Source organism: Pleurodeles waltl, chromosome 9, assembly GCF_031143425.1.
Source record: "Pleurodeles waltl isolate 20211129_DDA chromosome 9, aPleWal1.hap1.20221129, whole genome shotgun sequence".
Lineage (NCBI taxonomy): Eukaryota > Metazoa > Chordata > Amphibia > Caudata > Salamandridae > Pleurodeles > Pleurodeles waltl.
Window position 1 is genome coordinate 898409087 of NC_090448.1, and position 10027 is coordinate 898419113.

General features: G+C 45.0%; 1 protein-coding gene across 1 annotated transcript; it reads right to left on the reverse strand.

The window, feature by feature from the left end:
• Positions 1-666: 666 nt before the first annotated feature.
• On the reverse strand, positions 667-7147 carry GSC (goosecoid homeobox). The gene is made up of 3 exons (XM_069208244.1): positions 6664-7147; positions 3809-4068; positions 667-1081 (listed from the first exon to the last, which is right to left on the reverse strand). Exons 1-3 carry the CDS (start codon positions 6995-6997, stop codon positions 929-931), a joined length of 747 nt encoding a protein of 248 aa, XP_069064345.1. The 5' UTR covers positions 6998-7147; the 3' UTR covers positions 667-928.
• Positions 7148-10027: the final 2880 nt, after the last annotated feature.

A 10027-nucleotide genomic window follows, 5' to 3' on the forward strand; every position in this document is an offset into this window, starting at 1 on the left:
TGGAAAAGTTATAGTTATGAAAAGCAGCGAGCACCTGTGCATCCGTTATTTTAAATAATGTTTAAAAATACGTGCATGTGTCCTAGCCTATTTTACCCATCTGTTGTGGATCCTACGTGCATTAGTAAGGTTCCGGGCATCTCAAATTCTCGCGACCCAACTATTCCAGGTCTTGGGATTTTCTACTGGAACATGTACGAAGCTAGGATATTAGTTTAGAATAGAAGGTCTGAATAAAGACCCAAAGGGTCTAAATACACACATAATTTAAATTATGAAAACCTGAATTGGGGATTGTTTTAAATTAAATGCATTTTAAGAACAGCCTATTTAGTCTTCATAGTTGACACACTTTAATCAGAGAAGATGACGTCAATAAGATAAACTGCAGGTTTCGATCAAAGAGCCCACTGAATGAATCCCGGCTTTAACTTTATCAGATTAGTTGATCTTCGGCAAATCAATTTCCACTTCCTACTTCAGTACCTTTGGTCGTAAGAGCTCACTGAGGAGCGCCTTTGCGATTTAGTTCTGGTGCGCAAAGAACGCATAGTGCGCCATACACGAGGCACGTTTGATCCCAAGCATTAAGAAGACAGCGTGTACTCACCGACTTCCTCAGACAACAGGCAGCGAACAGAGAAATGAGCAGCAGAAACCGACAGGTGCAGAAGCCAGGCACATTACTCAGTGCCACAGGTTTATTGTATGATTCCATTAACTTAGGCATAAATAGGACATTACAGATGGGCCATACAGTGTACGCCTGTGCAATCGCTGCGCGAGCCACAATTATTTACAGGGAAATTAAAAGTCACCATATGTACAGTATATACAGCTTGCCGGGCGGCAGAGCCAGTGCAAGGTAGCAGCATCCGCTGTGGCGTGCCACAGTCATTTCCAGTCCGTTCTGCGCCCAGAGGGGGCATCAGCTGTCTGAGTCCAGGTCGCTCTTGACGTCCTCTTCTCGCTTTTCCGTGGAGATTTTGGACGTTTTGTTCCATTTTTGCGCGTTTTCGGACTCCTCCGACGAGGACCGCTTCTGTCGCCTCCACTTGGCTCTGCGGTTTTTGAACCAGACCTGCAGGCAGAAAAAGATAGTGTTTTAAAAACAAAAGCCTCTATGTAACTGGGGGGCGTGGGGGGTTACATATGGGATGTGATCTGAAAGAGTCACGTGGGGTCCTCAATAAGGCTTTAAGCAGGATTGGAACCTGGGGTGTGCCCTGAATGCGCTACGCATGAGCCTCGAGGCCGACCTGATTGAATCACGGGTTTGCGCAGAGACATGGTGGGCTCTCACTGGCAGGCCTTGCTCAAGAGAGGGGTGTACCCAGAGCGAGGCTTCTAGGAGGCCTACTGGGCTTATTTAAGAGGAATTAAAGTAGGATGTTTTCTTAAAAATGCCTCTTTAGGGTCACATAAAACGCATCTCGTCGGATTTGAGACACAGTGCGTGCTTAAAAGAGCCACGTTGGGGTGTCATTGACACGTCCTGCCTGGTTTTAAAAAGTTGGTGTGCCTAGACGGAGGTTTTTGGGTCAAGTGGGCACATCTAAGTTGGAATCCAACGTGCTGTATGTATGATTAAAAGACCCATTTAAGGACCTCGTAAATATACCTCAGTGAGCTAAAAGAGAGATGTGCTTGAAAGAGACGCCGGGTAAATATGTACAGATCTCAATGGACTTCAAAGGAGATGCGATTCGAAAGAGACATGTTTTGCTCTCTGGCAAGGTCTCACCAGTCTTCAAACAGAGGGTTAGTTAGAAAGAGAACTACCTTTCACATGAACAGATCTAGACCGACTTAAAAGAGAGTGTGTTTCTACAGAAACATATTGAGCTCCCCTGCTCTGTCATCTTATGGTTTTGGAGGCCCTGGACAATACATAGTTTGGGGACCCAGTTTGGAACAAATTTGAAGGTTATTACCTACTTTATATCTAGTTAATCTTGCATGATTCCCAACAATACTAAATTATATGTTAATCTTCCACAGGGTCAAAAAATAGTTTAAATCTGTCGTGTCCTGAGCCCCAGAAATCCTTAAAATGACATTGGGTCGTGAGACTGAGTCCGAGGCAGATGTAGACAGAGAAGGAGAGACGTTTAGATAAATAGAATAGACAAAGATAAAGTTGCTTCCTAAAAGCCACACTCTCCTCCCCGGAAGTTGGGGGCCATGGGTGATTGCCCACTTTTCACCTGCCTTAAAACGTCTCTGCTCGCATGCTTGGATATCAGACTTCAAACCAGGGTATGTAGTTTATACCGAAGCATGCGCCGACCTCAATTTACTACAGAGGTGAGGGGTTGCAGCTTATAGAGAGACAAGCTTACGTCTTATGAGTAGATCGCAATGAACTTCAAACGAGAGTGCTTAAAAAGAGGTACATTGTGGTCTCAGTGGCAAGACTAAGCGGGATCCAAAGAGAGGGCGCCTTTAAATGGAGGTGGCGTGGCTCATGGGCACATCCCATCGCCTTAAAAACGGAAAGCTTCATCGGACACAAAGCCCGTCTTCACTCATAGTGAGAGGATATGACCACACACAGACACACACTCCCGCACGCAGCCATACTTACACACAACCCCACAATGCACTGGATTTAGAATTAGAAGTACCGATGGAAGCAAACATCCCACTAAACTCAAGAGATGACTGAAATAATCGTCCGTACAGCCTGCGCTCTAGTCCAAAGTTCCCTGGATGCAGGTTTTATATAGCATGTGTAGCGTACACTGCGCCACACCTTCCGCGGGCTTGCAACTCTTGTTAAGTATATGTCTGTTTGCACAGTTTATATTAAATGCACTGCAACGTGCACTGCTCGGTCTACCTTGTATTCTGACTCTCTGGATGCAATCTCCCATTCCCGATGGGATGAGACACACTATACCAACCCCCGAATTGCCTTCCCTCTCCCTTTACAACTAAATGAATTTGGTATCTAAGGGACTCCCCGTCAGTAATGACCTCTGCCTGGCCGTGAACTTAAAATACTTTTTATTCAGCTTGCCTTGTAATTGGAGAAAATTACGTGACGGGGGTGCGCAAGCTCCTAAAAAGTTAACTTAGGGCTAATAATTCCCAATATTAGGTACACACACACGAGAGATAAAGAGACTGTCAGTTACTAACCAGACAGCGATAGATAGATAGATAGATAGATAGATAGATAGATAGATAGATAGATAGATAGATAGATAGATAGATAGATAGATAATAACTGTGTTTGTGAAACGAAATGCATTTGAAACTTTGTCTGCTTGCAGGCCCACCAACTATGTTTCTGAATGGGGTTTTTAATGCCCCTCCGTAATCATTAAAGTTCTGCTGCCTGGTACATAGTCATTATTTTTTTTAAAAATGTCTACTTAAAACACATTTAGTATACACGGAGTTAGTTCCCTTACTATGTGTGTGCCCTCTTAGCGGGAGTCGCAGTTGTCAAGGCCACTGCCACCCCCTCAAATCCCCCCCTCATGCTGTGACCCCAGATTGGTTGCAATACATATTCTGACTGATTCGTGGGCCTATTATCGCCACCACTGCTGGCCTCGCACATACACGGCGAATTAAAGGGTTCCTAACTGCGCCAAGCATTGCGCTGCGTTGAGCGCCCTGTGCGGGCTAGTGATGAAGCCGTGCTTTACTAGAGCACAGCAGGAAAGACAGCCCAGGCCGAGCATTGCGCTGCGTTGAGCGCCCTGTGCGCGCTAGTGGTGAAGCCGTGCTTTACTGAAGCACAGCAGGAAAGCCAGCCCAGGCACGGTGTTTGTGACAAACAGAGCACTTCACTCACCTCCACCTTCTCCTCTCGCAGGTGGACCCTCCTCGCCAGCTGCTCCCGCGTGCCCACATCCGGGTACTTGGTCTCCTGGAAGAGGTGCTCCAAGGCCTCGAGCTGCTCGTCTGTGAAGATGGTCCGGTGCCGCCTCTTCCGGCGGCAGTGCAGCTGGTTGAGAAGCTGCAGCTCTGAGCGCGACAGGGTGCCCACGTTCATGTAGGGCATCATCTGGTGGGGTATAGGGGACATCAGGACCGAGCTGGAGCCGTCGTAACCTGGATGGGAGCAAGGGAGGGCACGGTGAGGGCAACGCGGACCGTAAATAACACTCGTCTTCTCACACACCACAGGAACTACACAACTATCGTCTCAACTGGGGCGCGCAAAGTACAATACAATCAAACAGAGCTCATAAGCACGCAGGCTGCGGTTATGCTGTGTTAAGCAATGTTGTGTTCAAAACCACAGCAGGAAAACGTGTACACTTCTAGAAAGTACCAGCCTCATAAATCAAAACACTGACTTTAATGAATTTTAAGTTCCTGAAAGTACACATCTGGCAATACAAAAAGAGACAATTACAAAACACACACCTGGCCAATGTTTTAATTCCTCGAAAGTATATGCTTTGTAATGCAATGAAGCAACAGTTTGAAAATGCCCTGGGAATATTTTTTTAGCTTCTAAAAAATATCTATAGTAATCTGAAATACAAATAGAAACCGTTTAAAAACTTATTGATATATATATATATCGTAACACAAAACAGAGAAAGCCCATATACCACATCTAACTACATTTCAATTTATTGAAATTACTTATTTTTCAATCTAAAAAAAGACTCTTCCAAACCACAAATCTAGCTACTTTGTCTTCTTGAAATTACATATCCTGTCATACAAAAACGAACGCTCCAAAACACATATCCAACTACTTGTTACCATCATGGAATGACATACTTAGCTATAAAGAAGGGACTGTTTCAAAACAGACATCGAGCTGCATTTTACCTTCTTAAGATTACGTCTAACCATGTTTTAACCTTTTGAAACTGCGTATTCTGTAATAACGAAAACCTACTCCAAATCACACACATGACTACTTTTTATTAAGTTCATTAAAAGTGCACATATTGTAATATGAAAATGAAAAAAACTCAATACACAGAACTGACTTCTTTCAAACTCAATAAACATAAGCACATAGATCTTAGAAAACAAAAACAGACTCTCTGAAAGGTAGAATCTTTGTGGGATTATATATCCAAAATACGTCGAATAAATAGCTCGAAATAATTGAACACGAGAGGTTTACATCTGCTTAAAATGTTCTTCTCTTAGTATGAAAAATATGTCCCACAATACTGAGCTGGTAGCTTTTAAACTTATTCTGTACCTTGCAACCCGAAAGAGATCTCCGCTAAAAGCTGACCTTCCCTAAAGTTTATATAACTTGGGGTACAAAAAGACATAGCTTCAAAACTTTGACCAGAAAATTATTATTATCCTTGGAAGTAAAGATTTCATATGTCAATGAAAAAGTTAAAAAATACTTCCAAAGTTGTTGGATGCACACATCTCATAAAACAAACACGGGTAGTTTCAAGTGTGTATTCGGTAATATTTAGCTTTCTTGAAACAAACTATTCATACATATCACAAATCCGAAAATAGATTTCACATATTGAAAGTGTGGAACTATCACAGAAAAAAAAGATAACGTAGAAATACTAGTTTCACGCCTTCCGGAAAATGACCTATTATACGCATAAATAAAGTAATCCAAAGATATAAACTTTTTTTAAGTAAAGCTCCATGGCGCAAAAACACAACTTGAGCAACTGATCTGTTGGTAAGGCTGTTTAAAGATTACACCGCTTCATAATTAAATGATATTTTCAAAACAGTCATCGACAGTGTCCTCTGGAAAATATTCATTTAATTTTAAAGTTATAACAGGACATGTAACTGCGTAACTGTTGATGATGTGAAATGTTTGTCCCCCGAATGAGTCACGCGAGCAGTCTACAGTCACGAAGTAACACTTTCAGACGGGCCTTAAACATTGTTTTCAAAATAGCCAGTGCTTTAAATGGGCAGGTGCTGTCTGGTACTGAGTACCTGCACTTCTTCAATGTATAAGTGAGAGTGCCTACATTTCTCAGGACTGTGACTATACATTTAATAGGAGAGTACCGGCACTTTTCAGGAGCAAACAGGTACTCTGAACAGTGAGTACCTGCATTTCTATATCTCCATTTAAAGCACTGAATAGCGTTCGGGGTATTAGTTACTTGAAGTAACCAATCACGGGTAGGCGGCAACAGAGAGACGGTCGACAGACAATCAAACAGACAAGTAGTTAGAAAGTCCGACTGAATGAGAAACCTATACATACAGACTGACAGGTAGAAGGACGTGGTTAATTAGACAAACAGCAACAGGCGAGCGTAAGATAGACAGTCAGTCATCAGTCTGAGGTATCTCAGAGAAAAGTATAAAAGTCACCTGAGCGGAGACGCTCATAAAGTTTCAGTATAGTTTATTATTCGGGACTTTGCTACTTTCCGTACTATAGGGGAGATAAACGTTGCACCTATATTAATGTACAGGTATAGATATCTAAATAATCACATTTAAAACACACACGGATGCATACCGATATATGCATACTCATTCCGTGGGAATGTACACACTGTCGTACAGCTTCAGGCGCAGGCAGTATAAATACTTATACCTACGATGTTTATCATGACTGTGAACATACTACGCCACGAGGCACAGAAGTTGAAGTTTAACGACAGAAAGAAGTTGTGGTAAATAAAAGAGCTTTCATACATCGTTCTCAGCACTGCCCCCTCTCGTCCTTACCTGAGCTCGGAGCCGGCACGCAGGAGCACTGCTGGGTCCCCAGGGGCTGCATGGCCCCGCAGCACCCGGGGGCCCCCGGAGGCTGCATGTGCAGCTGCCCGTAGTAGTAGCCGCTGTTGTAGCCCACCCTGGAGCCGGCCAGCGCCGAGAGGCCAGCCGTGGGACCCATGGCCCTCTGGTAGAAGCCGCCGTAGTCCGCCGCGGTGGGCGCCCCGTATAGAGGCTCCCCCAGTCCCGGGTAGAGCAGCGGGCCGCCCTGGTGCAGCAGCACCGAGTCCTTGCCGCGGGGTCTGGCGGCCAGAATACTGTCAATGCTGAACATGCCAGAAGGCATCACCCACCGGGGGCTAGGCAGAGGAAGCTGCCCTGGCACAAGCGCACACGAGCTCTGACGGATGGGCAGCCCCGGTCACCACACGTCTCCTCCCAAACTCCTCTATCGTGAACTGAACTCCAAGCGCCTGCCGCAGTGCCCCATCATCGTCCCAGCCCCTTTTTTATACCCAGCCCACGTCATCCTGGACTCGGCTGCAGCGCACGGGGCGCATCAGCCCTGGTCCTGCTTGGGACCCGGGGGTGGGGGGCAGAGAGGCGTGAAAAGGAAGCCTGATCTGTGTATTGAGATTTTAATGAAATTAAGGTAATCCATTCCCCCATTAGGAAAAGCGCTTTAAGAGCCCCCTGGCCGCAGCCTGATCCCTGGCCACAGCAGATAATTGAACGGGTTAATCTGATTAATACCTTTATGGAGAGGCGGTTAACAGCGACCTTGGGCCCGCCCCCTCGAACCCTGCTCTTTCTACTGTGATTACACATTATCGGGTGCAACTTCCTCAGTCTGGTACACCATTACGTTTGTAAACAACTACGAAGTGTGTGATGGTGGGAGGGGCGGGGGAGGACTGAATGCAACTATTTCTCTTTAAAATAACACGATTCTCCCGATTGTCTCGTCGTGTGAAAAGATGATTTAAACCTGGTTTTACTGGATCATCTGTTAAAGTTAGAAGTAGCACAAAGTGTATATATATATATGTGTGTGTGTATGTATATATATATATATATATATATATATATATATATATATATATATATAAATATATATATATATATATATATATATTGAGTTTTGAGAAACACACGTTTCAGGGATGTTATAGTTCGGTTCACATTACATTTTAAAGGTAAAAAAAACCATAGAAATTAGAAACTCACCTTTTACAGTTAGAGGTATTTAAAGTAACTATAACTCATGCCCTAAGGTAACTCTAACTTGCATCCCTGCTATGCACAGTTTTTTCGTCAACAATTTTACAACATTTACGTTGATATTATCTATGATGCTATCAAAGATGTTATGAGTACTGTAATTTGTGGGGTAATTAGCAGTGCATGGTGAAGGGGCAAGTTATAGTTAGTTACCTTAGAGAATGAGTTATAGTTACTTGAGATAACTCTAACTATAGCAGGAGAATTTCTATGGTTTTGTACATTTAAAATGTGAGCCTAACAGTAACCTTTGTTTTTTTAAGTGAATTTTTTATGTGTTTTTTAAATTCTATTTCCTAACTGTAATGCCCCTGTAACCTTTGGTTTTTCAGTGAATTTCTATGTTTTTTTTAAAAACGTAAAGTAATTTTCATTACTATACGTGAATCCACCCACCAGCGGCGCGGTTGGCCGTAGGCCAGGATTGGCGGGTAACCCCCTATAACCACTCAGCCTTGTGCTGCACATGGTTTTCAGCCATGCATGGTGTGGTTGGCTTCAGGGCCTGGACTGCTACCAGTCCCTGTGGCCAGCAACCCCTAACCTGCCAGCCCCACTCTGTGCATGGCCTTTGGCCATCTGCAGAGGGTGGGAGTTGGCCGCACATGCACGTGGCCCCCCTCTCCTTGCCAGTTATGGCCCTAGGGACACCATTCCCCTGGGGCCCACTACAATTCCATGGGGGGTGCGCATTCCCCATCCCCAGTCTTATTTCAGCCCCGCGACCCAATCCCCTGGGGCCCAGCCTTCTAAAATATTTTTTGGGGAAGGGGGCCACGCAGCCCTTCTCCCCTGGCTGATTTTGGCCATCCCGCTGAGCCCAGCATTAATATATTTATTTTCTAGGGGGAGGAGGGCCACGTGGTCCCCCTCCCCGGGTCGATCTCGTCCCTGGAGACTGCATCCCCCAGGGCCCGGCCTTCTACATTTTGTTGGGGGGGAGGAAGGGCATCTCGTGCCCCCCCCCCTTGGCTAATTTTCACACCAGGAACCCACCCTCTGGGGCCTGGCATTAATGTATTTATTTTCTTGGGGGAGAGGAGCCGTGTGGCTTCCCTCCATAGGCCAGTCTCAGCCTGGTTGCCGCCCCCATGGCCATCCATGAGTCCTCGAGGGGGGCCGTGTAGCCCCCGCCAACCTATTTAGCCCCAGGGAAGTGGTGGTCCCTGGGGCTGAGGGGGGCCGTGCAGCCCCCCACTTTCTTAATCCAGGTGGCCATCCACACACAAATTGTATTTTGCCCCAGGGAGTTGGCGGTTCCTGGGGCTGCATGAGGGTCAGGTGACCCCCCTGTATTTACACAAGGGCTGCGGGGGGCCTGGCGGCCCCCCTGCAATCAAATTTTCAGTGCCCCAGGGACCTGGGCCACCTGGGGGCTTCATTTAAAGAAGCACAGGAGCCTAGGCTTGTTTTAAATAAAAAAAAAATCAGTGGATCTGCCATAACTCTTGCCAAAAACTAAAAAAATTGAAAAAGCATTCTTGCTCTCTGGGGATCCCTGTAGGACCCCAGCACCACAGCCAAGGGGTCACGGTATCACTATCATGATCCCCTTGCTTTCTTTCAATCTTTTTTTTTGGGACTCGTCTGAAGCCGAGTCCCAACACGGCTGCCAACACTTCCTTGTTGCAGTGTTGGTAGCCAATCAGATCTCAACATGAAATTGGGAGCTTTCGCGGATCCTTTGCATCCTTATATATATATATATTTTTTATTTTTTTCAAAAACGACTAAACAGATTTACACCAAATAATAAAAAAGGGTGCTTTCTGGTCCAAGAGCTACCTTTCTGCCGAATTTGGTGTAAATGGTGCAAATCTGTCCAGTGGTTTGGCCTGTATTCCTGTTCAAAATCTCTATGGAAAAATGCGAGGGGCAAAAGCATCTTGGGATGCCCCCTTTTTCTCAGCCCCTATTTGACAGATCACCCCAAAACTTTCTACAAGTATGCTGAAGTGAGTGTTGTTCTTTTTTGGAAAATTTAGCAAAAAATCATGAAATGAGGCCAAAGTTATTAGCAAAACAAAAAACTATTGTGCTATAGAAATTAGGTCCTAACTGTATCTACCTAGTGGCGACCCCCAATAGGTTTTAT

What these genes read in the sequence shown, in the direction of transcription:
- GSC (XM_069208244.1), bottom strand. Translation starts at nt 6,997, where the DNA reads ATGCCTTCTGGCATGTTCAGCATTGACAGTATTCTGGCCGCCAGACCC. An exon ending in CGTGCCGGCTCCGAGCTCAG is followed by an intron (nt 4,069 to 6,663) that starts GTAAGGACGAGA and finishes GCTCCCATCCAG; the next exon opens with GTTACGACGGCTCCAGCTCG. An exon ending in TGCGAGAGGAGAAGGTGGAG is followed by an intron (nt 1,082 to 3,808) that starts GTGAGTGAAGTG and finishes TTCTGCCTGCAG; the next exon opens with GTCTGGTTCAAAAACCGCAG.